A 25032-nucleotide genomic window follows, 5' to 3' on the forward strand; every position below is an offset into this window, starting at 1 on the left:
TGTGACTCAAACAAACAAAAAAAAAAAAAGAACTGCAGATCATGAATAAATACGTACATATGGCGAGAAATCAAAAATTTTGTTTTGGGTCCTTTGTAGGTGTATTTAGTTCAGGATAAATCAAATTTGATGTCTCAAAATCCCAAAAGAATGAGTTACACAATCAAATCAATAATTTTATCCAGTTTAGAGTGACAGTCATTAGTTTAAATGAACAGCTACATGTTACACTTTTTTCAGTGTATGTAGTTTGGGATCTTTCTGCATGGAGTTTGCATGTTCTCCCAGAGAATGCGTGGGTTCTCTCCAGGTACTCCGGCTTCCTCCCACAGTCCAAAAACATGACTGTTAGGTTAGCTGCTTTCTCTAAATTCTCCTTAGGTGTGGGTGTGTGAATGGTTGTTTGTCCTGTTTGTCTCCGTGTTGCCCTGAGATGGACTGGCAACCTGTCCATGGTGTACCCCGTCTCTCGCCCGTAGACAGCTGGAGATAGGCACCAGCACCCCTCATGACCCCACTTGGGATTAAGCTTGTCAGATAATGAATGGATGGATGTGGTTTGGGATGGCACTTAATGTGGTGGACCCTCTGCGTGAACGGAGGGTGAGTGCTAGGGTTAGTATAGGGACCCAGTTTGGGATTGGGCCTATGACAATTCGTTTTGTACTCTGGAAATTAGTAAATGTTCAATAAGACTTCTGCACCTGCTGACAGATATGTTAGTGAACTGTTTAAGAGCACTGTACTTTAATTTTTCTGGGACAGTTTTTTGTTTTTTAGAGTAATTTTTCAAATAAAAGTTCAAAATCAATATTTTATTTTACTAAATTATCATTTAGTAAATGTTTATTTCTTATCACTTTCTTCAGTTTTGTAGGATTTTAATTACCAGTGTGAATTTACAATTTTCTATTCAAGCATAGCTGAAATTATTAACAATACTTCACTAATCAGTAAACAAACACATATCAATCTAAATAGAAACAACATACGCAGTGGCGGTTCTAGAACAAATGTACCAGGGGAGCCAGGAGAGGGCCAGTGTGTTTTCATGGGGGCACAGAAAAGCATGAAATAAAAAAACAGGCCAAGGGATTCAAATAAATTAAGATAACTGCATTAAGTGAAATTTCTATTCAATAAGGTTTCATTAAAATTCTAAATGTCTTAATAGGTCAATATACATTCAGAATTTAGAATTTTACTTTATTTTTTACTTAATTTAAGTTGAAATTACAGTTTTCTATAAAATCTGAATTAGAATTTAAGAAAAACTGTTGTAAAAAGTAGAGCTTTTTTTTTTTTACATTTGTTTTGGAAAAAAAATTTAGCAGATGAAAACTGGGATCCTATCTCAATACCACTTATGCTATGTTTTTTAACAGTTAATAAAACAGAATTTGTAAAGAAAAAAATAAAATAGATCCAAAGGATCTGTCAGTAACCATGTCTGTTTCAATGCATATCATCATTAGAATTTCTTTGAGTATTATGTCTTCAATACAGGGGCCATAACAGGGGCAAGGACTTGATCTACAGGGACCCTGGCCCCCGTTGGACCCTGTCTAGAACCGCCCGTGAACATACGTAATGGCCCAATATGCCCCCCACCCCCCTATTTGTCACATCACTTATAGCATCCGGTGCGGGAGGGGTTAGGATGAGGGGCGGGATGTCTGGGTGAGGAATAAAGCTACAGGCATCTGCTGCTTCTCCTAGGCGATATATTACATATAGGCAGTATTTTCCTTTTTTTTCGTCTAAACGCATCATGATATGATGGTTTATCATATGCCTATTTTTTATTGTATATCTGCTTTGAGCGTCTTAAGGAAAAACAACTACAATATTTTATTTTAGGAAGGTTGATGAGCTTCTTTTTTTTCGGAAGGGATATTCCAATATATTGATGTAAATAAGATGCACTATAAGATCAGCGGTCTGGTTCGACTGGTATCCAGATGATGAAAGCGGGAGGCAGCTATTTTCTTCATGTGGCAGAGATGGATGTGAAAACAGCCCCATCAGCGATGGAAGCCTTAGCTCGGATCAGCGTGAGTGTCTTTAAGGTTATTTCGGATGTGTCTTTGGATTAAACACATATGCTTTCTGTTGATTGCATGTGAAAAAAACAGAAAAAAGAAAAAAAAACATCCATCGCGTAATTTTCAATCCTATTGAAATATATTATTTGTTAAAAAGCGCAATGCTATGGAGAATCGCCACGTTTTAATTAATTAATTAATTAATTGCTGTTATTTTCACCTGAGGTGAAGATACCTGGGGGAGCGTGATTGTTCTTGTCAGAAATTTTTTTCAAACATAAAATGGTGACTAAAATCACACATTTTATTACGGTGGCTCCGTTTGTTTCCATGGAGACGGGATGCAGCCAGGATTCCGGTTTGATGCTGAGGATAGAGGCAACAACGGGCATGGAGGCTTTTTCCTCCAGAAACGCTCAGTTTCAAGAGCGATGGTCGGAGCGCAATAAGATAAAAAAAAAAAAAAAAAAAAAAAAAAAAAAAAAAGAGTAGATATAGAACACATAGATCTGCATTGATGTGCTTGCATTGGGGCTTTTTCACACCTCCTCCGTGGCGATGTAACGCCTTAAACCCCTCCCCTGCTTTCCAAGAGAGCTGCCTCTCTTCATGCGGGTGGAGGAACTGACTATGCAAGTATAGTCCTGCCGTCATGGCGCCCAGATTCCAGGTGAAGGTAAGGATGCGCTGCTTTAACGCCCTGACCACCACCAGCAGCAGCAGCAGCAACACGCACTGGCCGTTTTAAGAAGGATGCACAGGGGTTCCAGTTTGCAGTGGGATCTGTAGCCTGGATGAAAACATGGCAGTGGCCTGAAATGTGAATCCGGGAGTATGTGGCAGACAGGCCGGAGCTGGCATTGGAGAATGGCAAGAAAGGTGGACTGAAGGATAAAGTGATTTATTCCGATTCCTTTATTGATTCCAGCTTTGCGCTTTTTGTGTGTGCGCTTGCTTAGCTTTCTTTCCCTTTGCAGGTGTAAAGGCTGGTTATCATCAACCAATGTGCTGGCATGATCTATTCTTTTATTTCTAGAAAGATGCCGGTGCTATCACTCGGACGCAACACTAGTTTTTTTTTGTTACCCTGCTATATTAAACATGATTTCCTTTCACCACTTCTGGTTGCTGAGATAAGCTGTCCTGTTTTCCTCCATCACATCACAGCAGTGACAACCTTTTCTAATTCTCCTACGCAGCAGATTCAGACATTCCTGTCTTTAGCTTGAGGTTAATTCATAATGAGTGAGGTGGCAGCAGCAAGAGCTGCAACAGTTTTGCTTTTGGGTTGAGGTTGTGTGTCAAGGGCATCCAATGAACAGATAAGAGAGAGAGAGAGAGAGAGGAAACCAAAAGCTACAATGTCCTGCAAAATGCAAACTGAAAATGCAGTAAAGGCTGCAAGTAAGAAATCATCAGGAGAGCTGTCTTTAGCTAGAACCACACTGGTGACAGTTTAAATCATACATTTTCAGAGAAGTAAATGTGTGTCAAATGGAAAATGGAGGTTCTTTCTCAGATCATCAGTTTTCTGTGCTAGATAATGACCTTAAAGATAGAGAGCCAGCAGGCCAAATGGATGTGAGGATGAAGGTTTGGATGAGGGATACTAGAGGTGCACTGATCCAGTTTTTTTCAGATCCAGCCCGATACCGATAACTGGGCTGAACGTATTGGCAGTTCTCCGATACATCCAAAACAACTGTTAAATGAATCAACCATACATGTGACACCATCCTGGAGAGAAATATGAGCTGTGCAGCTGCCATCAACACCTTTGTTTATAGATGCTGGAGATCGGCCTGTTTTCCAGTGTAGTCCTGTTTCTCTGAACGTGACTGGCTGGATGTGCTCTCTTTATCCTCGGACATGGGAGCTGGCTCGGAGCTCGTCTGCCTGGCTGTGTGTTTCCTGGCCCGGGCCGCCTTTTACAGCTGCTTTTTTTGTATCTCTGCTTCTGTCTCCTTGAACCCCAATCGACCTCGGTAGATGTCCGCTCACACTGAGCCTGTTTCTGCTGGAGGTTCCTTCCTGTTAAAAGGGAGTTTTTCCTCTCCACTGTCGCTACAAGCATGCTTAGTGTGAGGGATTACATTTGAGTCAATGAGTGGATGCAATCAACTGGTTTTCCTTAGATAGGAAACTTTGAATCAATTTGACTGTATGATCTGGTGAACTGTAAAGTGCCTTGAGATGATATGTGTTGTGAATTGGCGCTATATAAATAAACTGAATTGAATTGAATTGAATCTGGCAGTGTGAGTGAATGTTTTGGCTTTGACATTGCTTAGAGTCGATATGGAACAGACAGATCTGCATTGATGTGCTTGCATGGGGTTGTTTGCTTTGAAAAAGCAAATTAAAACTGATATAAATGTACTTTTTATTATTTCTTGAGGAAGCAGCAAAAAGAAAGATAACAGTTCCTTGTAAAGTGCACTGGATTCGATCTCCTATATCCGATATGAAATCACCGCTATCCCATCCGGCTAATTAGTAAATATCAGAGCCGATATGGGATTCAGGTGTCGGATCGGTGCATCAACAAGGGATAATGAGGTAAAGGGTGAAAAAAATGTGGGCAATGAAGAAAGATTGTGTGATGACACCCTGTAGGAATGAAAAAGGAGATAAAATGAGTGAAACATGAGATGAGGGAGGTAGTTGGTAGGGTGAAGGATGCTACAGGAAGATGGTGGTAGTTTAGGAATAAATGTTGAATAAAAAAAGATGGTGGAGGTATGGGTTCGAAATTAAGGATCAGTAGTCATAAGGAAAGTAATGGGTGACAGATCAGGAACATGATAAATGGAATATGGAAGGGTGAGGGAGGGAATGATGCTGAATGAAGAAGGTAGGTGTGAGAGATAAGAAAGGAGGAGGGAAAATGATTTAAGGATGAGGAAAGAAGGGTCAAGGGATAAAAGATGAAGGATCAGGTCATGATGAAAGTTGGGGGATGAAATAACTTAATTTATAGCTCTGGACAGCCACAGTATGAGTAGACCGTTGGGTGATTATAAGTTGTAAATAATAAACCACATTTGCATGTGTGGCAAAATAATGATAAGGCTCAATAATTGTTAAATAAAGCATATTTTGAATTTTGGCCAAAGATGCAGGCTACTGTTATGTAAGGAATGCGGAGGCTGAATATTTAATGTTTGATCTTTATCTATAATTAACAAGGTTGGTTGCCTATGTCACCTCTCTGGAACATCTTTACTTAGCTGCCATTTTTATTCCCAGACCTCAGTAATTGACTATAGAGGTGAACATGTTTTGAGTTTAAACCATGTTCCCATTATTTATTTTCTCTTCCCATTGTTCATTTTTGGCCTTTCTAAGCATCTTGTTAAAATTCTGAGATAATAATAATAATTTGTCCTCTCTCCCTGCAGTCTAACATGAAGAGTCTGGAGCATGAGTTGCATTGTCCTGTGTGTAAGGAGATTGTCAAGCAGCCGGTGGTTCTGCCGTGCCAGCACAGCGTCTGCCTGTTGTGTGCCTCCGAGGTCTTGGTGGCTAACGGCTACCCTCCTCCTGAGCTTCCCCCAGAGCCCAACTCTCCTGCCTCCACACCTAACACACGCTCTCCTCGTCAAGCACGCAGGCCCACTCCCAAACACGAACAGCGGCCCTTCGACCGAGTCCTACGATCAGGTAGGAAATTTGCCTCATCATCCGTTGAAAAAAATCTTCTTGTTTATATACTTTTGCTTAACTTTAACTGGTTGTTTGTCTCGGCTTGAGGTCCCCATCCGCCTTCACCATCCATGCCTCGTTCTCCTGGACATGGAACATATCCAGGGCGCCGCCGCAAGGAGGGTCCTCCTCTTGTGATGATGTTTCCCTGCGTCCCCTGTGGCCGAGATGTTGAGCTGGGAGAGAAGGGCCTGACTGACTGTCTCCGCAATCTCACATTGGAGCGCATAGTGGAGAGGTAGATGTCACATAATAATCATGACATGTTGCTAATTTTATTTCCTATTCTGCACCACTCAATACTTACTTCACTTACAATGAGCACACTGCTTTTGTATTATAACTTAGCTCCCATTTTTTGCAGTTTTGCCACAAAAATAATATATTCCACTATTTAATGACATCATATGCCATATTTGGCTCTTGAGGGCCAGATATATCAATTTGACACATATGCCTTACATAGGATAACTATCAAGAGTACAATAAGACAACTTGGTGCTAAAATACAGAGATGTGGGTTCATGCCCAGATCTCATTATTTAGCTGCAGCTGAATTGTTACAAAATCCTGCACAGTGTGCACTGCAACGTGCTGTACTGTGGCTACACTTAATGATTGAGTCTTTCTACAGAAGCTTACTCCTCACTTTTAACATTTGTTGGGTTCAGTTGCACTTTAAAGAGAGGCTAACAAGATTCCCGGATTTTATTTATTGCTTTCTTTGCACTCCCCCATCAGGTACAGACACACCGTGAGCCTGGGCAGTGTTGCTGTGATGTGCCAGTTCTGTAAGCCTCCTCAAACTCTGGAGGCCACCAAGGGCTGTGCTGATTGCCGGTCAAATTTCTGCAATGAGTGTTTTAAGCTCTATCATCCTTGGGGAACACCGCGAGCGCAGCATGAGCACATCCAGCCAACACTTAATTTCAGACCAAAGGTAAAAAAAACCCTTTTTGCTTATGCTCCTCTGCATACAATGTGCTGCAAATACAAACTTCTAGTGTTTTGCAGCCTCTTATCTTGCTTTCTATCAGGATTTATTTATTTATTTAGCTCCAGTTATATCCTCATCATCCTGGACCTGCTTGACTTAGCACAATATTGCCACCACCTTGTTTCGCTGTGGGATGATAAGTATTAGGGAAATGTCAAGTCTTAGTTTTACATTCCAAATGAGATGTAGGGTCTCTATGGTAACTCTTGTGATCCTTTGCCATGTTTTGGTGTGCTTGCAGTTATCTTTTATTTCAGTTTCTTAGGTACGGTATGGTAAATGAAGTTGTTAGAAGTAAAAACCTAAAACCTTTTTTTAACTTTACTTTTTGTATTGTAGGCTATTATAGTAAACAGAAAATAAGAAAAGCACAGAATACCTTTTAGAATTTGAGTGATAATTACGCATATGTTTGTTTTGCTGCATCACATAAAATGTCCATTAAAGCAATAAAGTATGTGAGGTTTTATGAACAAGTTCAAGTGGAACAGATTGTTGTCCAAGGGTACACATGTTATATTTAATTTGTATAATATACCATAAAGCTTGTTTGTATTAAAGCTATTGACGGCTTTTTTTAACAACATACCACTAGAATGTCAAGACCATTAAGGTCTCTGTACTCCTTGGTCTTGGTTGGTGTGATCTTGAGTACAGCGCTAGTACCTTCACTCTCCAAATGCATTCTGCTGTCTGAACCATTTATGAGCTAAACATAGATTTATATTCTTTTCATATTTTTTTTTGTACCTATATTCTTTTGTTTGCATTTTTGTTTTTCTATTTAAAAATTATCCAAAGTTGTCCTCTGTGTTAGAGAAATATGACGATAATTTAACAATCGCAAAAAAAGTTACACCTCTTCTAACTGTTGAGTACCATTACATGGACTGTGTTCTATAACAAAGTAATAACCTTTGACATTCTGAGTTTTACTCCGGTTGCTCCAAAACTATCGCGCAAAACTAGTTGTGCATTTCAACTATTTTAATTATAGATTTTTCTCTGTCTTTCAAAATTACAAAAAATGTGTAACTTGTAACTGTTACTGTTTGTAAATAAGAAAGTTAGAAAAATGTAAATCACAGAAATTTTATTTAATTTCTCTCTATGACTTAAAAATCATTGTATTCAAATTATTCTATTCTATTCTATTCTATTCTATTCTATTCTATTCTATTCTATTCTATTCTATTCTATTCTATTCTATTCTATTCTATTCTATTCTATTCTGTTCTGTTCTAGTGATAATAATACAGTGGTATAAAGTCTTACCCCAGATTTATTTTTCATTTTTTCCCCTCAGGTTCTGACCTGCACGGAGCACGACCAGGAGAAGCTGCAGTTTTATTGCAGGTCCTGCCAGCGGCTGCTCTGTCCACTCTGCAAACTGCGACGCATCCACACTGGACACAAAATCCTCCCGGTGGCACAGGCTTATCAAGCCCTCAAGGTGTTTTACAACTATACGTTTTGTGAAAGCTTTGACTGAAGCTCGCTTTCTTTCTTTTGAGCTTAACTATTTTAAAGACGAGAGGACCTTTTCTTGCAAACTGTATCTAAAAAAAGTTATTTTTTTCTTAATCACTTTAGAAATATATTATTCAAGCTTGTACCTTCATTAATATCTTTAGTATGATTATGATGAAGTAAAAAGTACTATTTAAAAAGTATTTCATGTAAGTTATTTATACTGAAAATTATACTGCAGCACTGGGCTGAATTTGGATGTTAGTTTCTCTTACATTAGATTAATAAAATTATAGATATTTTTTCCAGCTCTATAAGTATGTTAAAAATTGCCATTCAGTGGATCCTCTCTCAATCAATAAATGTTGAGTCTTTTCTTTCTTTTGTATTTTCTCAATTTTTTGTCCTTCTTATTTTCTCCCTTTCCTTTCTCCTTTCTTGTGTGCGTTTTTCCTTCCTGTCCTCTTTTGGTCAGGCTTTTATCCCTGCCGTATGGCATCCATTCTTACCTCCACCCATTTGCGCTTCTGTTTTTGTATCTTTAGTTCTTTTCTTCTTTATTTCCTCTTTTTTAATAATTTTGCCATCTTCTATCCCTCCTTCGTTCTTATCTTTTAACCTCGTCTGCATTTGTTCTTTCTTACTTTCCTCTTACCTTCATTCAGTGGTGGCTGGTGGAGTTGTCTCCAAGGGGGGCTATAACTTCAAAATAGACATATACCAAAAACCAACCAAATGTATACTAAAGTATCACACCGATGTGTTTACATGATAGCTAAATAATCATATAAACCTGCGAATCAGCTGCACTTTATAACAGACGACTGTCACGTCAGCTCTGTGGCGGGAGGTTGTGTGCAAATAAAGTTGCTCTTAGCTCTGGGTGCCAAAGAGCTGCTCCCCAGGATGGTCCTATCTTTTGCATTGAAAAGGAGCTACTGAGAGTGCACATTTTTTAACAAGAGTCTATGAGCAAAAATATTTGCACCCCAGGGCGGAAATCTGTCACCAATCTGACGATGAACGAAACAGCTTTACTCGTCTTTAAAGATTAAATATTTATCTTGCACATCTAAAACATATATTTATATATTATATATTTTGAAATTTGCTATTTTATAACTTCATTTTTATTTGTTTTTCTATGTCTTTATCAAGGTCACGTTTTTTTGCTGTTATCAAGCAGAAACTCTGTTGCTTTATTGCTTCTTTATGTTTACAGGAGAAGATAACTAAAGAGATGAACTACATCCTGTCCAGCCAGGACACAGTTCTGGCTCAGATCACCCAGCTAGAGAGCGCCATCACTCAGACTGAGGTGATTACAACACTAGTAGTGTGGTTCTCTAAACTATAGTTAACTATAGTTTAAAGAAACAGTGTTTTGCTAATTTGACTTTTCCAAGAGTTTCCCTGAAGGAGTAATCCCAAGGGATAAAGTTGAGTCTGAGTATGAATCAGTATGAATACTTCCTTAAATAACTTTGTTGGAACTCAATCTTACAAACTGAAGGTTTGGAAAATTATAATTTTGTTAAAGGTATTGTGGAGGATTTTCGAAATTTTTTAAAAGACCCATCCTCTCCACTTAAAAAAATAAAAATAAAAAAAAGTACATGCACAACTCTGTACCTGCTCCCAAGAGCAAATGCACATTTTTGGGACCATATAGTGGACTTTATAGGACTTTACTTTCTAGTTCAACCAAAGGTCTTAGGATCCCGGCTGCTTAGGAACTGCTGGAGTATCACTAAGTAGCAGTAAACCTACAGTACTCTCAGTCCCTCAGAACTGTCAGCTAATTAATTGTATTGTTGTTGTGGTTATTTATGAATATCAAAATAAATTGGTTATATATGTTTTAAGATAAACTTTGTATTGGCTATATTGCATTAAGTCTTTTTTATAAAGTTAACTACTCTACTTTTTTTTAATAAAGTACATTTTCAATATAAAAAAGGGGCTGTTGATAAACCTATATTTGAGAGACATTTTAGATCCTCTATGTTTTTCATCACTAGGTGAACAGCGTATCAGCCAGAGAGCAGCTTGCCCAGAGCATCAGGGATCTGACGGCTGCCCTAGCTGAGCGCCACGCCTCGCTCACCCAGGCTCTGGAGGCGGCGCGGCAGAAACGAGGAGAGGCGCTGTCTGCTCAGGTGGCGGAGAGACGCGGCTTGATGGAACACGCAGGGCTCATGGCTTTCACTCAGGAGCTGCTGAAAGAAACTGACCAGCCCTGTTTTGTGCAGGCTGCTCGTCAAACTCATAACAGGTTTTCTCTTTTGTTGACCTTTGGTGTTACACTCAGATCCAACCCTTCATGTATACTGGAAAAAACATTAGAAACCCTTTACGAGAAGCATTTCCTACCTACAGTACCAGAGCAAAAGGCCATTTATAAATTATTTAGCTTACATAACTCTAGAATCAAAAAGCAGATTACTTTAAATATCAGCTCTCCAGCCAAACTTTTTATGAATGAATCCCAGGAGCACCAGACTGAGATTAGACCGCTATGTCACAAAATGACAAAATCCCAATAGACGTATCTCCGATTCAACTTTGAATTTTGAATAACTGCACATGTGCAAGACCATCCTTCCTGCTCTTCTGCTCCTTTGGGGGAACAACTATCAAATGTATATGCGTGTCCTGCTGACGTCTTTCAAATGTCACTCTACAGACTGTCTGCATTACTCGAGTTTTAAACGCATACAGAGAGAGCAGTGAAGGTACACTGAATGAATGAAACTGGATATGAAATACTGGAGTGTTTACGCTCAGCAAAGGAAAACTAGCAAGCACATGCCTCGAATTATCATTGGGTCAACCAATGGGTCAACCAATCTTTGCAGTAATGATTGATAAAAACACTGTTGCCCTTATTAATGTGATTGCTCTTTATAAAAAAGTCTCAAGATGTTTTCTGCTAAGAAAACCAATTTAAAAATGTATTTCCACATCTAAACAATCCTTAATGTTCATCTCCTCTCCGTTTAAGTCATACTTTCTTATAAATATAACCCAGAAGACCAAATTCAGCATGGATAAATAAGTTTGCACCAACTTGACACTAATGTCTTTCCTAGAACTAATGAGCTGTTTTTTTGGCTCGGTTTAACAGATTTGTTAGGAGATATAAAAATCCATAATGGCTGCGGTCTTGACTTGTATTAAATAACTTCAACATTATTTGTATCCCTTTAATCCCTCTTGCTGAAAGAATTGTATAAACTCTGCTCCTCCACTAACTCTGTGTTTATTTTTAATTTTGAACTGAAACAGGTTGAGCAAAGCGATTGAGAATCTTCAGCATTTCACTTTGGCCGCTGATCCGTCCTTCAGACACTTCCAGCTGGATGTTTCCAAAGAACTCAAACTCCTGACAGAGCTGAACTTCATCCAGGGTGAGAAAAAAGACGTGAAAGGAAAAGGGTGAAGACACATGGACAGAAAATAAAACAGACAAAGATAAAGGGATTAATTAAACTGAGTAAAAATGAACAATAGTGAACACTGAACATGCTCTCGTTGCAGCTCCTCTGGCTCCTGTGATCGACACCCAGCGCTCTCTGGCGTACGACCAGCTCTTCCTGTGCTGGCGTCTGCCTCAAGAGTCTGTGCCCGCCTGGCACTATTCTGTAGAGTATCGCCGCCGAGGCGTGGTGCCTGGAGGTGCTTCCAGGGGTGGGATAAGAGGGGGGCTCTCTGCCGCCAGATGGGGCTGGCAGCGGCTGGATGAGGTGAACGGAACCAGCGCCGTGATCGACAGGTTGGAGATGGACAGCGTGTACGTGCTCCGCGTGAGAGGCTGCAACAAGGCGGGTTATGGAGAGTACAGTGAGGAGGTGTACCTGCACACCCCACCTGCACCAGGTGAGAAAACACTTATCTTGCCTTGAAGCAACACTAATACAAAACCAGTTTATTTACAAACGATTTGTTCTTTAACGGTCACCACATATGAATGGATCTATGGTATGAGCTACAACATTCCAAAATTCACAAGCCTTGTAATAAACTGCTCCTGACCTAAGGCAGATAGAGATAAACTTTAAAAACAAAGATTCTTTCCACCTGGCATTCATTTCTTTATAAAATTGTTCTTTTTTTTTCCAGTTGTCATTCTCTGGGAACTTAATCTTGGGCCTTTACAAGCTATTGTGAGATCTCTGGCGTTTTTCTGGTGTGAATGAGCTCTCATTCAAGATGACTTACATGTATTTAAGGAGGCAAAGGATAATTTCTCTCTCTACCTGATGATCAGTCCTTTTTTTGCTTTGTTTTTGCTCCTTCTTGTTTTTACCACATTAAAGTCACAAAAATGTGTCTTATTGTGAATTACTTTAATGTGGACTCTGTTATGGTTCCAGACAACTAGTTCTCTGATGTTCATGGAAAAGGTCTTACCTGCGTGCACAATTTCTAAGTCTTCTTCACCGGCCTGCCTGGTCTCTAGCACAACGTCTCTTGCAAGTACCAACACTCCTGGATCTTACTCCTGGACCTTTGGGGTCCAGTCTGCAAAGCCAGCTGCATAAAACCCCTACAGATCCATGCTACCTCCCCTTCAGTTCGCCAGTTAGGAAATCAATCAGTCATCAATTGTCATTAACCAACTCCTTCACTATGCGTTCTCCCCTCAGACCAATCAGAAAGTTCAACTGAGTTCCTGCAGTCCGCCGCTTCCAGATTTTTGTTTTTACGTTTGTAAATAAATCTTTAAAATTCACTGGTTCTGTACATAATTCTGCATGTGGCTCAAAAAAGTGACAAACAACATCACAAAATCCTCTGGCAAGTCTGGCCCGGCAGAAACTCCCTCGCCCTCTTGCACTGAACATGAATTTTTCATCATCACGATCAGTTAATCCACTTTTTTGCTGCACAGCAAAGGGGTTTAGAGCAGTTTACAGACATGTTTCAGGTGCTGCTTTACAGAATCACTTCTGCAGGATACTGAGCTAACTCATCCCTCAACTTCACATTTGTATTTTGCCAACACCCAAAAGAGATCAAGCCCTGCAGTAGGCTGAAGCAAGATTTGGGGTGAGTTTCAATTCCAATTTGCTTAAATTTTCCAGTTTACCGCTGAATTCAAACAGATATTTGGAAATACTGAGTCAGTTTCAGATATTTTCTGTAAGATGTGGAATTTAAACAGTGTAACCACCCGATATCAGACTCTGCCATTGAGTTTTGAACTCTGGCAGCCTCTTCAGCCTTGAACCTTGAAGCTTTAAAGGGTGCTCTTTTTTAAGCCTTGGACAAAAGACTTAAGGATGAAGTAGTGTTCAGAAAGGAGTCTAAAACTCTAGAGGAATTAATCTCTCCGGCTATTCGCTTTGGCAACAGATTTCAGGAGAGAATCTGGAAAACAACAAAATCATTTACCTCTTCCCGAATCTCATCTTCCAGATTGTTCACTGGCTTCTGATTCTTTTAGGCCAGATCTAGAGGAACCAATGCAGATTGGCTGTACCCGGTTTTCACCTGAAGAACAGCAACGTCAGAAGAAAACTGGGCTCTGCCTGTAATGTAGTGAGATTGGTCACTGAATTTCTTCCTTCCCAAAGCAGCAAAAAGGGAAGTTTTAGGAACCGATGCTTTCTCATGACATTACCCTGCTCTCTCCTACTAAATCAGTCCCTCTTTTGCTGTAATCGTTTCTGGTTGTGAACAAAGCCTTATGGATAACAATTTAGCTGAACAATTACTTATCACCTACTTGAACAACTTCATGTCTCGGCTCTAGATGGAAGTTCTTTGCATGAAATCACGCACTGACGAGAGACAGTAAAACTTTGTGTCAGGCAATCATATTGAGGAAATGATTGTTCCTTTTTACTCCTCACTCCCATCTCCCATTGTTTTAGGGTACTATTGGCACACCCTTCAAAATTCTAACCAGCACTGGAAAGACAATAGAGTTAAGTCATGCAGTAACCACTGTCTGTCAAACTGTCTACAGTCTGCCTCTTCTTTATCAAAGCCAAGAAGTGTGAGTTTCATAACACACCAGTCACCTATTTGTGACACACTCTCTGAGCAGGTAGGGGAAAACAAATCCATAGAAGATTCAAGCCATTCTCAATTGGCTTACTCGCTCAACTCGCAAGCAGCTACAATGTTTTTTTTAGGATTTGCCAAACTTCTATCTCAGATTCATTAAAAACTACAGTCAAACAGCTCAACCCCTCACTAGCCCTACATTCTCCAAAATACCTTTCATACAGTCACCTGAAGCCGAAAGCACTTTTTGGAGCTCAAGAAAAGTTTTGCCAAGGCCCTCATCTGTTTCAGCCAGAGAAATGGTTTTCCCTGAAGTTGATGCATCTGGTTTAGAAGTGGGTGTCGTCTTTTCTTAAAGTCCCTCTGATGATATAAACTTAATCCATGTACTGTCTTTTCCCTTTGAAGGCACATAGGTAAAGAAGGCAAAGCTAGTCACCAGCCTCACAGTGGTCTTCTTCAACCATTGCATATCCCTAAACACGTATGGTCCCATATAGGCTTGGATTTCAGTAAAGGACTACCTCCATCTAAGGGTTTCACCCCCATCCTCACTATAATTGACCGCTTCTCCAAAGCCTGCCACCTCATCCCTCTTCCCCGAATTCCAGCCTCCCTTGAGACATCTCAGCTCCTGACTAAGCATGTTTGTACAGGGGTCAGCAATTTATTTCCAGGGTCTAGAATGATTTTTGTACTTCTTTAGTGGCGAAGACTTAGCCTGACGTAGTCCTACTCAATTCTAGTCAGAATATGAGTCTGATACTGCTCCATAGAGCTGTGATTATGGGGCGTGTTTTGAACGAACCAGGAAAAAAAATGCCCCTGCACTCAATTGGATAGACCTACAACCAATAAGAGCAACAGAGTGCGTGACGTATGTTAAGCGAGGCATAGTTGTTGTCAACAAAAATCAAAGCGTGCAGTTGCACACCTAGAATAAGAAGATGAGCCTTGATTGCGTTTCTCTGTTCCTCTTTTAAAATTAATTTGCTGTCGATATCTTCTAGAACAGACCTAATAGCAGAATCTACTCACCTCAACTCTCCAGCGGCAGCCATTGTTGTTGTCACCCAAGCATGCTTGGGTGACGTGGTTGATTACGTTACTGTTGATCATCTGTCCATCATCGTATAAAGCCCGCCCTGACAATTTCATTTGCCCGCCAGATATTGTGCGAGCATACTCGCGCTACTATTGAGCAATGCCAGACCGAACTTCCCGACCTCAAACGTTGTGGGACTAAGTTCGGAATGGCTCCCAGGCTAGCGAAGACTGCTCTCGGTTTAGTTTTTCTTCCCCTCTTCCCCCTGAGTCCTCTCTTTGACCCCAACCTCCCCTGTTTCCATCTGATGAGCAGGACATTGCAGTTACCTATGTCAAACACTACATCAGACGGGTCTTGAACCCGGAAGGTTTCTGCCTTAATACGGTCAGTGGAAAAAAATCGGCATCTGGCCGATTAGAGAAGGATTCCAGCTCCCCAGTACTAACCTGTACAAAAGGTTTGCCAATCAACATGGGACATTAACCTAAAGGCTTGTAATCGCAAACTCTGTTCCAGATTCAAAGCTCTATTTGAAATCCAGGCAGTGCTCAATCGGTCTGTGGTTTGCCTCAAACTGCCAGATAATTTTTTTGTGCTATTTTTTCACATCTCTCTGATCAGGCCTGTCAGGTCTAGTCCTCTTTGCACTCCTTTCAGCCCCCCTCCACCCACGACATAAACAGACACCCAGTCTTCACTGTGTGAAGGATTTTGGATGCTTTTTGCCAAGGATGGGGTTTTCGGTATCTGGTGAATACGGAGAGTTGTGGATCTTAGGAACGGTCTTTGAGCATTGTTTTTTTTTTTTTTTTTGGACTCTGACCGTGTTTGGGACTTCTGGTCATCTCACTCTTCCTCTTCTAGCAGTCGCAGTCCTTGAAAGGGGGGTTAATGTTAGGGTTTCTGGGGTTTTGCTGTTATTTGGAGCTTCCTGACACAGAGAGGATCTTTGCTGGTGGCTGGATTGACCTGTGTTGATGCACACCTGAGTCATTTCTCAGTCAAGATGACTAGAGTGTATATAAATAGACGAAGGATCATCTCTATTCACCTGATGATTAACACTGATGGTATTTCAGCCAAAGACCCAAACCAGGAATATCTTTCTCATTAAAATTTTTCTTATATTTAAATCTTTAGTGTGAACTCTGTTATTATTCCAGACAACCAGTGAACCTAAGTCTGTCTCCAGTCGGCATGGAAAAGGTCTTACATGTGTGCACCAGTTCTCAGTCTTCATTACCTGCCTTCACGCTTTGCAGCACAATGTCTCTTGGAAGTACCAACACTCTTACATCTCACTAACATTCCCCTGGACTTCTGGGATACAGTCTACAAAACCCAATGAATCAAACCCCTACAGAACAAGGCTACCTCAATCAGTCATCAGTTTTCATCAAGCAACTCCTTCCTGAGTCTTCTTTTTCCCCTCAAACTACCCAGAAACTTGAACTGGTTTCTTGCAGTTCTCAGCATCCAGATTCTTGTGGCTTTTGTAAATAAAATGTTGAAACTCACTAGTTCTGTCTGTGATTATGCATGTGGGTCGAAAAAAACTACAAATAAACATGACAGCTATCAGATATAAACAACTAAGTTAATCATAACAACATAGTCCTCTTTGTTTAATAATTCACTATATTAAAAGATTTCATTATGTGAAAAACACGAATAAACTGTTATTTATTAAGCCGCACCCTTTTATTTGGCCACTTAGGTCCTTTGAAGGTTGTTTGGTTTTATTCCCTGATGACGGAAGGATGGATTGGTTTTAATTCTCTTCATTAAGAGGGCACTGCCATAAAATCAGACACTTTTCATGTTGTCATCACTCAACAAACGTGAAACACAATAAAATGAAGTCAAGTGAGTAGTACGAAGGGTAGATTCTACTGTGTACACAGGTCACACAGCTTTTGTTCATGTTCCATTCCGTGACACACCTAGCAAAGGGTGTGTCCAAGTATTTGCAGAGCACTACAACTGGTATTTATTCTCTTTTAGCCATTTGTCACATGATTTAGTGACATGTTATGGGTCATAGTTCATTTGGAAGACACCTTTGTGTCCCAGCTTTAATTTCCTGCCTTACATGGTAAAGTGTCTTCTACCTTTTTTAAAGTCCATTTTTAGTTTTTAAAAACCATGGGACACTTGTCAGAGATTAGGTCTTTGTCCCCATCTCTATTAGCAAACTAGAATCTGTTTTTTAAAGTTGCTTCTTCGATTAATTGCTTTTTCCCCAGTGGATGGTTTTAAAGCCATCTCAGTATGTCAGTGGTTTTACTGTGGATATTGATACCTCATTACCGCAGTAGATATGCACCTTTAACACAAAAAGGGTTTCATATGTGAAACACAGAATCATTTGCCCTAAGTAGAACGTTCAGCCAGAAAGACAGCTGGACATTCTCTCATAATAATGGAAACAGATAAATATTGCACATTTTGACAACTGGAAATTGTTCTAAAGAATTTGATTTGTTTGTTTGAGATTTTGATTCCAGAACTCTTGGATTATATAATTAGATTTTTCCATTGGGACACCGCTAGTTTATGGTACCTTAAAAGCAATCCACATATACATCATCACCCGAGCTTTTAGAAATAAAGGTCATCTTAGTTTCTTTAATTTACTGAAAGTGAATTTTTTTTTAGTTTAAAATAAAAAAAATATATTTCTGGCATGTAAGCAAATAAAAATAAGTTTTATAACCCCCAATGATTTGAATCTGGAAAAGTTTATAATAATTTATTGTAAGAACATTCTTTGTTTATAGAGATCTGATTTCAAGTCTTTATGCTTCTATAAATCTATTCCTTTTTGTTCAAGTATCACTCGGTAACTAATGGTGTAAATAAAAGATCCACAAAGCCTTATCAGTCGTATAGCTTGATTATAGTAGCAGTAAAATGTGAAACACAAAAAGTAAATCATTCTTTTTTCTCTTTTCCCCCCATTTTCTCCCTTTTTCTGTAATGATCGTGTCACTACCGACACATCCTTACTGTCTCGCTCCTTATTTCCTGACTTATTTCCATTTCACAGCTTTGTTCTTGTCATCTTGAGCTGTGCTACATCCACGCTGCCAGCCTACATGCCTTCCACAGAACGTAAGAAGTTCACTCATTCCTGTTCCTCCTCTCTGCAACCCTTTGCCTTCCTCTGTTACATGACCATCCCATTTTAACTCGCATACCAAGAATTGTCTGAGCGCATAGTTTTGTACTTTGTTAAGACCTTGGGCTTAACAAAATGAGTCGGATTAAGCTTTGTAAGGGTCGATTTGTGTGTCTAGTGAATTCCCTCTGCCCCCTGTTGGCTGTTTTCCCTTCCTGCCATCCGCCCAACAACCAGGCTTGGTTCTTTCTGAGCTGTGTGGTGGTAACTGCTGTTTATTTGACTCCCTGAGTCATCAGTGTAAAGATCAATGTGTTTTTCTCTTGCAGCTCCTATGGGAGGAGGTGCATGTTTGCTCTCTTCTTTTTTTCTCCTATCTGGCAAAAAATATGCACAACTTTCCTTCTGTTATCCCCCAAACTTCTCCTGTCACTTTTTAATGCTAAATCTGGTGTTTCTTTCTGTCTTCTCTCATGCATCTCGGCCTGATCTCTCCATGTCCTCCTCTCCTCATTACTTCATCCTCTCTGTCAGTGCTAAACTTCTACCTTGACTCCCGTTGGGGTCTCCATGCTGACCGGTTGGTGGTAAGCAAAGAGCAACGTGGAGCTCGGAGCGTCCCTGGCCTCTCCTTGCTGCAGGCTGCCGACCACGCCCTCACTTCCTGCCACCTCACGTCAGACCTCCTGGTGGGGGATGTAGCCATCACACAAGGAAGACACTACTGGGCATGCTCAGTCGAGCCTGGGTCTTACCTTGTAAAGGCAAGTTTGCTATAGCTGTATTCCTTGTTGCACCAAATAAAGTTAGCAAACTTATTGAGGAACTATTAATCTCTTTTACTCATACAGCCTGTAAATAAAAACAGTAACAATCAAAAGGCAAGAAGATTTACTTTAACTGCAGCACTGATATTTGGTTTATTTTCTCTTGCAGTGATCAGAGTCCTGTACATTAAACTGCACAAAATATTGTGATATTACTTAGGTATTTTATGTTATGTAAAGTATTTGCTTTCATGCGTTTGAAAAAAACTCCTAAATAGAGAATAAAGTCAAATTTTGCTGGGTTATAACAAAAAGGGATAAACTTAACTGCCATTGTAACAATAGCAAAAATGCAGGATTTTCATTATAGGATTTGATGACTGATATTTTTGCACAGATGTGGATAAATGTGGATCATATAAATAGATTCAATTTTTTTATATTGTATTTCTTATCCCATTGTTTACATTTTATAAACAATCTTTTCAGAAAAAAAACATGAAAACAACCACTGTAAACATTAATGAAGCTGCCCTAAAACATTTTAGCCCCTTTTTCACTGTTAGCACCGGGATTTAAAGCCCCGGGATTTCCTAAGTAATTGGAACCTAGGGTAATTCACACGTCAGCTTTCTCTTTACTCTGAAAGTGCAGAGACAATAAGCCTGAGAGAAACTGCACTACACCTTCAGTCCAGGGGGGCGATAATGAGAACATACAAGTGGTTGTCAACCTGCAACAGCCCATAGTTGCATGTTTAAAATAACTGCTTAAATCAGATGAATTTTTTTCCCCTTTTATTTTCATGATCAGTAGTTAAATCTCACATCTGCTACATGCAAATGTTTTTTAGTCATAATTTCTTAAAGTTGTTTCTTAAAGCATTTTGGAATGTATCTGCCTCTTCTGAGGCCTTTCTTTTCTTCTCATACACTTCATAGACACTTTTTCTCTTATGACCCTCAGTCATTTTCAAAGAACCGTTGTGAGAAAGGTGAGCTTCAATCACTGTCTGAAACAGTAGCTCACTATATGCGGCTGAAAGTGTGCATACGCAGAAAAAGATGGCTAACGAGACAAGCACGTAGAATGGCCTTACCTTAACATATCACAGAATGATTGACAATTACAGTCAGAGGACCACTTAGTTAGATGATCCACCTGGAAATAAAAGTTCGTCATCTATACCTTTAAGTAAACAATGCATTTTTAAGCAGATTTATTTGATCTTAGATTGCTTTTGAAATGAATGTCGTAGGCAGGCTCAACCTCTCATAAGATGTAAGAGGCTGCCTGATTCACACCTGTTCATCTTGTTCTTGGTAAACAGGTAGGAGTTGGATTAGAGTCCAAACTGCAGGAGTGGTTTCACCTCCCACAAGACATGGCCAGTCCCCGGTGAGTAAAACAAACACACCACCCAGACTATCAAACATCTTGGTGGCAGCATTATGGTGTGGTCTTTGTTTCTGGTTTTCATAGCGAAGCAGGTCAGGTGTAAATGGGTAACAATTCAGATTAGATGGAGAGGCTAAAGACACTGTGTGACTAATCTGAGCTGCTCGGTCATTTTTTGGTATTTCAGAGTATACATCCTGCTGTAGTTTACTACATCGAGACCAGGCAGCTGAAGATAGTGAGGTAAAACCTTCCTTCTCCTCGGTGGGTTTCTGGACCCCAAGGTCAGGCCTGATTTAGATTCAGGGATCATTTGTTTCTGGTTTGGGAAAAACATGTATTTGGTAGGGTTGCTTCGAGGAGGAATGTCTGGGCTTCCCTTTCCTTTGTGACCTGACCCCAGATGGCAGAGGAAAAAAGATGGATGAATAGTTCAACACAGATATTGGAAGATTAAAAGGGCATAAACAGGCCAGTGTTGGGATTTCAGATTAGTTGAATAGAGAATGAAAAGGTTATCCATGAACTCTCTTTCAAATCTGTCTTTGTGTTAGTTTTACTATGCTTTAAGTTTTTCAAAGCCAAGCAGGCTTGAAAGGCTGCATACCCCTTTTAAGCCACTGGTTGAAGGAGCTTTCACTAGAATCAACTGAAAAAAAAAAATCAATAACCAAAAAAACAAAGATTTATTTCATGATATTCTAGTAGTAAGGCGGGGAGTTAGGAGATAAGCACTTTTGGGGTGGTGTAAGTTCCATCTTGCCTTAAAGACATTTTAGAAAAAAGAATTATACCCAGCCAATAAATCAGTTCAGCATGGTGGTGGTTGTGTGATGGTTGGAAACTGCTTTGCTGCATTAGTACCACATAAATTTGATTTAATTAATTGAATCATGATTTCTGGTCTGCAGCAGTAAAACCTTAAATGAAAAAGGTCCAACCGTTGTTTTGTGACCTTGGGACAAAATACACTTGTGTTTTTCAACAGGATCATTATCTAAAGCACACCAAGTTCCCTGCTGTATGACTCATTCAAAACAACAACAACAACAAAACAGAAGAATGTTGGAAGGGATCTAGAGAGAGTAATACATTGAGATACCGTGGTATTAACTAAAAGCATCAAAGGGAAATTAAAACGGTTCTTCCAGGAAGACAGGGCTTAAACCACAAAGGTTTAAAGGTGGCTTTAACAGAACCAGCTTGCATGCTTAGGTGTTTATTACTTTTAATCAGCGTGTTTATGTGTTTTTATTTTACAGCTATGACCCAGACAGCGGCCATGACAGTGGAGCAGAGGATGCACTGGACTCTGCGCCACCCTTCTGCTTCCTCACTATGGGCATGGGTAAGATATACCTGCCCCAGCACAGCTACCACCACAGTAACCACGGGAACAACAATAGAGACCCCCTCACCAACAACAATGTGGCCTCCTCACCCACTGGGCTCACCTACCCACTGCCACCCAGGCTCGGCGTGTGCCTTGACTTTGAGAAGGGGCGGGTCACATTCTACGACGCCCACTCACTGCGGCCCCTCTGGGAGGGTCACGTTGATTGCTCTGGGCCTGTGTGCCCGGCTTTCTGTTTCATCGGCGGAGGAGCCTTGCAGTTGCAGGAGCTGGTGGCCAATCGCAATGCTGATCAGACTCCAGTCAGGAAGGTGACAATTCAACCTCGCGTCTCCAATTTAAACAACAACAACTGATCCCTGATCAGACATGATAACGGTAATCTGGAATGTATTTGGCAAGTATTTACTCAGCTACAGCAAAAAGGTAGACTTCTCAGCGATTTCTTTTGTTTTATATTTTATTTTATCTAATAAAACAAGATGTTTCTATAGCAGAAAATATGCAATGTAATTATGTTTCTTAGATTTTGTTACATGCAGTTTTGCAAGAGTTCTTGCTTAAGCAGTGTCTGGTTAATCCAGGCACTACTGGATTAAGTTTGTAATTATTTATTCAGAGCTTGCACTTGTAGCCGGGCTATGTAACTTATACATCTGTGAAGCTTATGTAAAAAAAAAAAAAAAGAAAGAAAATAACTAAACACAGCTTTCTCTATAATGTATAGGCTTTTATCAAATGTCCTTAATGTCTGCCTTTGTGTTATATACAGAACCCTAAACACTTTTTGGCATCCCTGGGAAGGATGCATGAAAAACCTTCAAAAGTACGACTTTATTTTTCAAATACTCGGTGTTTAAACAAACCCGATAATGTTATATTTAAGTTGTACAGCCTCCTTTCGTTAACCATTTAGTCAGTGATGGTTTTCGATAACTCATATGGGCAGTTGCTCAGGCCCAAAATTAAATGAGGAATGGGGTTTGTTCTCTAGGTTTTTTTACAGTTTCTTTTTTTTTTTTTTTGCATGTGCAGTAAATTGGCAGTTGATTCCCCTGTTTCTGTTGCTGGTTGGGACTCCATTGCATTTTACTCCGCTGCAGACTTTGGATAATTACCCACTTTTGATTGATTGCGAATAGATGGCAGTTATAAAGTATTACCCAAGATGCCAGTCAAGGCAGATTTCTGACCATTCCTCTTTGAGCAGTTTCTCTAAATCATCCAGAGCCTTTGGCTATCTACAATACCATCTTCTCTTCTGCTCATCCCACAGACTTTTAATGATTTTGTAAGATTTAGGGCTGGGGAATAATTTCAGTTAATTAAGTAACATGCTTTGGGTGACTATTCTATTGAAAGATCCCAACGATGACTCATTGTTAACTTCCTGATAGCGGGCAGCAGATTTATGTTTTAAAATATTCTGCTTTTTCCATAATTCTATACTGCTATGCAGTCTGAGTGCCCCTAGACTGTATGGAAGAGAAACATACCCACAGCATTATAGACATCCTCAATACCTTAGACCATAGACTCACAAAAAATATTTCTCCAAGAGTATAAGATTAATTAAATTTTAAATTCCATGAACTTTTAATTAAAAGATAATTTTAACGCAAATATATTAAATAAACATTACATAATGTACATCATTTGCTTATTAAAGCTTATTTATTTGAAATGCATGATCATCTGGTTTATTTGTATTTAGTATTATTAAACTATACTTAGTCAAAATATATGCCGATTGTATTTTTTTTCAAATATATAAAGTTTAATGTCTGAATAACATAAAGGTAAACCTGATTATTATGCAATTCAAAGAATAGACTTTATGTAATTGAATTAGATACATCCATTAGTATTCATTTTGAGTAAGTATATTATATATATATATATATATATATATATATATATATATATATATATATATATATATATATATATATATTTATATATACACACCTGACAATTATGTATTTTAAACAAATAAGCGATATTGAAATGATGCATATGGATCATGTAAAGTTTATTTTATAGATTTGTGTTAACATTAACTAAAACATGTTAATGGGAATTTGATACGTAATACCATTATAAATATCTTTACATTTGCGTTTACTATTCTTGGGAGTGAATTAGGTTAGACAGCTGGATCAAAGTATTTATTTAAGAACAAGCCCACAAAATTAAGACCAAGCAAACCTTTCAACATAGATTTATTCTACAGTAGTTACTGTGATATCACCATCATTTTTAGTTTTGAGTTTACTATCGTATTGTATTAATGCACCGGTTTTAAAGGTAGGAGTTTTTTGAGATAGAATGAGTGTGGGGTTAATTTACTATTAAGGTTTTTGACATCTGCCAGGGATGACATCAAATGTGAGAGGGGTTGTGTAAGTGCATTAAAGAAGCTATAAGTATAGATGTATTTCGCCACACCTACTGTTAGCCATTTTGATCTCAGCCAAAGTTATCGTTTTATGTAAATAAATGAAATTAGAGGTACAGAGTAACAATGAGCCACTAAGACAATTAGAGGCTCCAATTATACCTCTGCTGCACAGCTAATCACTACTTTCCACAGTTTTTTTTATCCATTAGTGTTTCGTATTTCAAACACATGAGTCTGATGTTAGAGCGTGTGCGTTTAGGAGAGTCTGGTTTCAAAGATAACAACAACAAACGACTGGCACTTAATGTGTCCTTCTTTTTTGCTTGACTGTAAATGAATGAGCAATGCTTGTTATAAAGAAATAGCAAATTAGTCAGAATCATTTTCCCCTGCTGAAGGAGTGTTTAATAAAATATAAGGATGGAAATTTAATGGAATAAAGTGAAACTGTTTAAGTTAAAGTGTTGGCTTCCTCTTTTTTGTGTGTTGGTTGTTTTTTTTTCTTTTGTTTTCTTTAGCATTTTTTTTTTTTTTTACTTGTGGATATGTTGAACTTTCACCACTGGGGGGCAGCAAAACACCAGCAAAAGATCCGGCACCTGCAACTTGTAAAAGTAGTCATACTTTGAAAGATTGATCAAGGGATATGAATATTTGCAAAACATATATTTCGGTGGCCGTTATTCAAATTCAGGGGAACATGTTACAGAT

General features: G+C 39.2%; 1 protein-coding gene across 4 annotated transcripts; it reads left to right on the forward strand.

Moving 5' to 3' along the window:
- Nucleotides 1-1660: 1660 nt before the first annotated feature.
- trim46b (tripartite motif containing 46b) lies at nucleotides 1661-23664 on the forward strand. Of its 4 annotated transcripts, XM_038279292.1 has the most exons (13): nucleotides 1662-1782; nucleotides 1892-2054; nucleotides 5447-5708; nucleotides 5799-5988; nucleotides 6492-6690; nucleotides 8054-8200; nucleotides 9440-9535; nucleotides 10239-10492; nucleotides 11506-11627; nucleotides 11758-12096; nucleotides 18936-19165; nucleotides 20499-20566; nucleotides 21829-23664. In XM_038279292.1, the coding sequence occupies exons 2-13, from the start codon at nucleotides 1962-1964 to the stop codon at nucleotides 22274-22276; spliced, it is 2448 nt and encodes an 815-aa protein (XP_038135220.1). In that variant the 5' UTR covers nucleotides 1662-1782; nucleotides 1892-1961; the 3' UTR covers nucleotides 22277-23664. The 4 variants fall into 4 exon arrangements, with proteins under 4 accessions (XP_038135219.1, XP_038135222.1, XP_038135220.1 ...); XM_038279291.1 differs by having other exon boundaries at nucleotides 1661-2054; XM_038279293.1 differs by lacking the exons at nucleotides 1662-1782; nucleotides 1892-2054 and adding an exon at nucleotides 2638-2721.
- Nucleotides 23665-25032: the final 1368 nt, after the last annotated feature.

This window comes from Cyprinodon tularosa, unplaced genomic scaffold (genome assembly GCF_016077235.1).
Source record: "Cyprinodon tularosa strain WSP-4 unplaced genomic scaffold, ASM1607723v1 ctg15, whole genome shotgun sequence".
NCBI lineage: Eukaryota > Metazoa > Chordata > Actinopteri > Cyprinodontiformes > Cyprinodontidae > Cyprinodon > Cyprinodon tularosa.